This window comes from Panicum hallii, chromosome 3 (assembly GCF_002211085.1).
Source record: "Panicum hallii strain FIL2 chromosome 3, PHallii_v3.1, whole genome shotgun sequence".
Lineage (NCBI taxonomy): Eukaryota > Viridiplantae > Streptophyta > Magnoliopsida > Poales > Poaceae > Panicum > Panicum hallii.
In genome coordinates, this window is record NC_038044.1 from 17,021,391 (window position 1) to 17,027,719 (window position 6,329).

Below are 6,329 nucleotides of genomic sequence, written 5' to 3' on the forward strand. Positions count from 1 at the left end.
GGAGAAGGAGGGTGGCGCGCTGGCGGGAGAGAGAGCTGGGAGGCGTGGGTGGGGGAAGGGGGAGGGAGGCAGTGAGAGGAGGGGCAGCAGAGATGATAAAGAACGTGAGGGAGAAAAGCACCGAGGGGAATCTTTTTCTGTTGAAGAAAAGCGTCGAGGGGGAGAGGAAAATATCACAGAGTGCTATGGGCATCACCGCCGGTTCGTGTTACGATCCGGCGGTGATGCCCATTGTATCTGTCACCATCGGTTCGTAATACGGTTCGTAATACCTACTAAGTAACTGGCGGTGATAGACTATCACCGTTGGTTTGAAACGAAACCGGCAGTGATGGAGCGTTTGTGATGACCTAATCTGCAGTAGTGGTGGAATGTTGTGAAGAATTTTCTATCATTTGGAGAACTTGTTTTTTCAAGATTATAGAAGACTTGCAGGAGTTCATGATTCAACATGGACAGCATGCCGATTGCTGACTGCTGAGGAAGAATCAAGGACCCCTGGAGCACACACGCTGTTCCGGTGAGCGGTGATGACGTTGGACGACACCATCCAACGGACACGTGACGCCCGGGCAACACATTTTCAACGTCATCGACACCTTCGCGCGTAAGCAACACCTCACACACGGCAGCAGGCTCCTCCGGTCCTCTTTCGGAGAAGCCATTAATGAGTACATTGGATCTTCTTTTTGTTGTTGTCCAAAATGAATAAGCACATTGATTCCATCTACGGCTGGCTGACTGGCTCAGCTGTTCATTTTCAAAGAACCGGGTTATTGATATAGTGCTGCTGTGATGAGCTCATTCTTGGCTGTGCATAAAACAACGACCAAAATGCTGCTACTACATTTTTTGTCCAGGACTTCATCAAGTAGTTACAGCTAACACATTTGTTTTTTTTAAAAAAATAAGTTTGCACAATTCTTGGCTAGGAAATGTTGAGTGCAGCTGAAACCGGGAAACACTCATCCGTCATCGCCCAGCACAGAACCAGCAAAGGCAAGTCATAAATGGAGCCGTCCCGTCCAAGAGACATCCGGCGAACGTCGGTGAAAAATCACGCGACGCCAGCAGCAGTGAGCAGAGATCGATGTGGCAAGCTGGCTGGCTGGCAGCCCACAGAGATTTACAGCAGGGAAGCCGAAGGTTAGGCCGCATGGGACAGCGACGGATCTCCGCCTCCGGCATTATAAAACTGGCACGCGGCTCCCCCTCGCAACGCCCCCACTCCCTCGCCCAAAATCCTCTCGCGTCAGATCATCCGAGGGTGAGCCCAACGCGAGCCGAGCGGCAAACATCGACAGATAGCACAGTAATTCCTGCGGCGCGTCGCGCAGCTGCCCGCCAACCAACCCCCCGTCTCGCTATTTTACCCGCCCCGCTCCGCGACAGGTTGGGCCGCGCCGCGCCTTCCACCTCTCTCGGCCTCCGCGCTGCAGCGAGCGTGCCTCTGCGGGGGTTTTGGTGTGGGGAGAGCGGCGCCGGCTTGCTTGCGGCGGCGGCGGGGAGCCGGGGGGATGGTGCCGGGCGGCGAGCAGCCGGAGGACGCCATCGTGGCGGACGCCGGCAACGGCAAGGGCGGGGAGGCGCTGCGCGCGATGGGCGTGGCCGGCGACGACGCCGAGCAGCAGCAGCGCGACGGCGGGTTCAGCATGAAGAGCCTGCTGTGGCACGGCGGCTCCGTCTGGGACGCCTGGTTCAGCTGCGCCTCCAACCAGGTACAGTACGTAGCTAGCTGCCATTCGATGCCCATGGCATGGCACCCGCGTCGCGTCGGGTTTGCGTCGGTCGCGGGTAGAGGATGGATGATCGGTCACCGACGGGTGCGTTCTGTGTTGGCTCGCAGGTGGCGCAGGTGCTGCTGACGCTGCCCTACTCCTTCTCCCAGCTGGGCATGGTCTCCGGCGTGCTGCTCCAGATCTTCTACGGCCTCATGGGCAGCTGGACCGCCTACCTCATCAGCGTCCTCTACGTCGAGTACCGCGCCCGCAAGGAGAAGGAAGGCGTCAGCTTCAAGAACCACGTCATCCAGGTCGGTCGGTCGGTTCGCGTCGGTTACCCTCTCTCGCCGGCCCAGCCCCCACCCCCCGCCCCCGGCCGCGCCGCGCTCCACTCTCTCGCACCTCCGCAACCGTTTCCAGTTCCGTTTCCTCGCCGGCCAGCTTCCCCGGGAGCGGGAGGACACGGTTCCTGTGCCACCACACTCATGCTGCTTTTCGTCGGCCGGGGGGCATGGGAATTGGATCCGCTGGCCATGGTCGGTCACGCCCGCCGTGCGATCGATCGATGCGCGCTGGAATTTCGGGGAGCGGGTGATGAGTAGTGCTGCTTTGCTTTGCTTGCCCTGCGGAAAGGCGCTTTGCTAGCTATGGGCCTGCCGACCTCGCCCCCAGCCATTTCCTTGCTGAACACAGCAAAACGACAACGCCACCGGCACGCACCTGTTTACTTGCTCCAGTACATACACGCATCATAACTGAACAAAAAAAAATTGAATTTTTTTCCTCCTGACTGTTGACCAGTGGTTCGAGGTCCTGGACGGGCTCCTGGGCCCGTACTGGAAGGCCGCCGGGCTCGCCTTCAACTGCACGTTCCTGCTCTTCGGCTCGGTCATCCAGCTGATCGCCTGCGCAAGGTCAGTTAGATTCCTCCTCCGTCTCTGCTACTACATACCGGCACTGCCATTGCCGTAGCAAACCTGCCTCGATCTAAAGGCCATGAGCTGAACTCGTGGCGTGGCACGCGCAGCAACATCTACTACATCAACGACCGGCTGGACAAGCGGACGTGGACGTACATCTTCGGCGCGTGCTGCGCCACCACCGTCTTCATCCCCTCCTTCCACAACTACCGCGTCTGGTCCTTCCTCGGCCTCGGCATGACCACCTACACCGCCTGGTACCTCACCATCGCCGCCGCCGTCCACGGCCAGGTGAGCCCCCCTCCCCCACACCGATCGCCGGCTCGCCGCCGCGCGCCCATCCATTCATTGCGCCAGTCATTCGCTGGATCCGGCGGTTTGCCAGCGCGGTCGCGGTGAGCTAGCTAGCTAACAGTGGCCGTCCTGCGCAGGTCGACGGCGTCACGCACTCGGGCCCGAACAAGCTCGTGCTCTACTTCACCGGCGCCACCAACATCCTCTACACTTTCGGCGGCCACGCGGTCACTGTGTGAGTACTCGAACAGCTCGCTATCTGTAACTCTGTATGCGGCAACCATATAGATATAGCCTGTGAACGAGTTTTGTGAACGGTCAATTTCAAGCGGGGCCAGCATCGAAGCCAGGACTTTTGGAGGATTCTCGATCATCTACGCACCGTTGTTTGCTGACATTTCAACACTTGAGGCAGCTTTTGCCTAGTGCTGGGACAATCAGTACATCTATGGAGTAGAAGTAGTAGAAAGAAAAGACATGTTTGCAGATGAGTCAAACGATCACAAGGAGTAGGAAACAATTCACCATGGTGGAAGGCAGCTTTGTTATCTTCTAACCAATGGGCAGACAGAAATGCAGCACAGCCACTAAGCTCTGGTGATCAGATCAGCCCCTACCATTCCCCTACTACTGAAGGTCCATGCTAGGCGTCCACTATGCACTTCGATATTCCCAGGCAGCAATCCTTTATTCCCTTTGCTCATTACGTGCGCTAGCTTAGTATAGCACGTGCCATGATGATCTTTGCTGCGTGATGATCACAGCAGAACTTGACGGGTAGTCGGCGGCGGCGTCTACGTGCTTTTGATCTCATGCTCGCGCCGGTTGTTAGGGAGTCATTTTATCTTAAAAATCCAGCTGCTTTTTTCTCCAGTGGTGAAAAGAAAAACAAAACATAGTTCTTTGCAGAGGTTGGGGGCGATGTGGACTGGTTTCAATTCAGGTAGTGCCAGGTTCACATCAAGCGAACCGATTTCGTCCTGCTGCCCCCGTGCGGGGGTGATGAGATCTCCATCGGATTCAGACAGTACAGTGCCTCATCATTTCATGATTCTGGGTCTATCCCTTTATTGGCGATAAGCTTTGGTATTTGGTTAGTGGAGAGGAAGTCTCAATGGTGTGACGATTTGATCCCAACCTTAGAAGGTGAATACCTACCTGTCTGCCAATCTTACATTACAGTGCCTGACTGTCACCATCCTTTGCATGAAGCAATTTCCAGACCACAATCTCTGTTGCTTTCAGAGTGATACGACAGTTTCCATTAGTGTAGTAGCATGTTATCATCGATGTTAGGTGCTTAGTTTACTCGATAATTGCTTCATTTGGCCGTATTTGTCGGCCCCCACGCACTGTGCGCGCTCGTATCTGGCTCGCTCAATGATGTTGTTACAGCTGCTGAGATTCTTCATGTCCCAATCTTTCGAAATATACTGACTAGGAGAAGCACCACCTTTTCCCCAGCTTGATGGCTTATCGTTCAATCAACATGAAAAGTTCATAAACTATTTGCGCGCATGTGTGGAAAAAGGGCGTCTAGTACGACGTTAATTCCAGTACTGATTCTCACTTTACGTGTTCTTACCAGATCATTTTTCTGATATCTTTGAATCAAGTACATGCGGCTTTCAGAAAGCTGTCTCTTTTATTTTCCCCCATGGAGCATGGTTTGCTTTCTGATGCTGAATTATTACTGATTCATGTCAGATTGATTTCTCTATTTTGTGTGTTGTTTTTTGGCGCAGCGAGATCATGCACGCGATGTGGAAGCCGCGCAAGTTCAAGTACATCTACCTGCTGGCGACGCTGTACGTGTTCACGCTGACGCTGCCGTCGGCGGCGGCCATGTACTGGGCGTTCGGCGACCAGCTGCTGACGCACTCGAACGCCTTCTCGCTGCTGCCGCGGACCGGGTGGCGCGACGCGGCGGTGATCCTGATGCTGGTCCACCAGTTCATCACGTTCGGGTTCGCGTGCACCCCGCTCTACTTCGTGTGGGAGAAAGTGGTCGGGATGCACGACACCGGGAGCGTCCTCAAGCGCGCACTGGCGCGACTCCCCATCGTCGTGCCCATCTGGTTCCTCGCCATCATCTTCCCCTTCTTCGGGCCCATCAACTCCGCCGTCGGCGCGCTCCTCGTCAGCTTCACCGTCTACGTCATCCCCGCGCTCGCCCACATGCTCACGTACCGCTCGGCGTCCGCCAGATTGGTAAGCGTGACATGCCGCTCGGCGTCCTCCTGATGCTAGCTAGTCCTGTCAAGACATGCCGCTACGCTAGACGATGCCGCGGTGCGCGCGCCATGCTGCCACTAGAAGAAAAGAGAGACCTGTCACACGCTAGCGCCACACGCGCAGGGGCGGCGCTGACGCCCGTTGCCGCCGTCGCCTGAGCTCGACAGGCACATGCTCGCGTACCGGTCCGGTGCACCCGCCCGATCGACTGGCGGGGACCGCCACCGGATCGGCGGAACCCACCGGCGACGCTCGGGTGGACGGGTGGGGAATGGTTGTCCCCGCTTTCCTACTTCCAAGGCCTCGCGGCGGCGGCTCACCTTATCCCGGCGCGCCGAAAGGAGCTACCGCAACTAGCGAGCAACCGCGTCAGCGCAGTGCGGGCGCGCGCACACGAAAGAAACCTCGTCCTACAGCGCCGCCCGCGTACCGACCTGCTAGCGTATCGTCGCCGTTGGCCCCGCGTTGTCTTCGCCGGACGGGACGCAAACTAACTCTTCTGGGTGCTTTCTTTTTTCTGCAGAACGCCGCGGAGAAGCCGCCGTCGTTCCTGCCGAGCTGGTCGGGGATGTTCGTGGTGAACGCGTTCGTGGTGGCGTGGGTGCTGGTGGTCGGCTTCGGGCTCGGCGGCTGGGCCAGCGTCACCAACTTCGTCAAGCAGGTCGACACGTTCGGCCTCTTCGCCAGGTGCTACCAGTGCCCGCCCAAGCCGCACGCCGGGTCGCCGTTGCCGGCGCCGCCGCACCACTAGGGGGGCGAGCGTGGCCAAAGTCTTACCGTGCCGGCGGCGGCGTCCGGAAGCGGGGACCTCCTCGGCGCAAAACGAGCCTCTGGATTTTACTGGGTTTCCGGCCGGGACACCTTGCTGTGCGCAAAACCGTTCTAGAGTGACTGCAAATAGTGGAGCAGCTTGTGAGTTCACTGACTAGGGATAGGGATACAGTCCTGGACTCTTCGTTTATCGCGTGGATTTGATGCATCGGTTGGTGTGGGTTTTTTTTCTCTGTGTTTGGGTTGTTTGTTGCGCATGGTTGTTGTAGGCTGTTCGGTTCATGCTACATGGCACCTGGTGCAAGAATGGCATATACAGTGTGCCCGCTTCTCAATTTTTTCGCTTGGTTAATCGATCTTGATCCATGGTGTCCAGAGGAACGAGGCA

At 57.1% G+C, this 6,329-nt stretch overlaps 1 protein-coding gene across 1 annotated transcript; it reads left to right on the forward strand.

The window, feature by feature from the left end:
- The first annotated feature begins 1,397 nt into the window (after positions 1-1,397).
- On the forward strand, positions 1,398-6,057 carry LOC112887915 (auxin transporter-like protein 2). The gene is made up of 7 exons (XM_025954208.1): positions 1,398-1,718; positions 1,847-2,032; positions 2,523-2,635; positions 2,749-2,932; positions 3,073-3,170; positions 4,681-5,146; positions 5,694-6,057. Exons 1-7 carry the CDS (start codon positions 1,518-1,520, stop codon positions 5,919-5,921), a joined length of 1,476 nt encoding a protein of 491 aa, XP_025809993.1. The 5' UTR covers positions 1,398-1,517; the 3' UTR covers positions 5,922-6,057.
- The last annotated feature ends 272 nt before the right edge of the window (positions 6,058-6,329 follow it).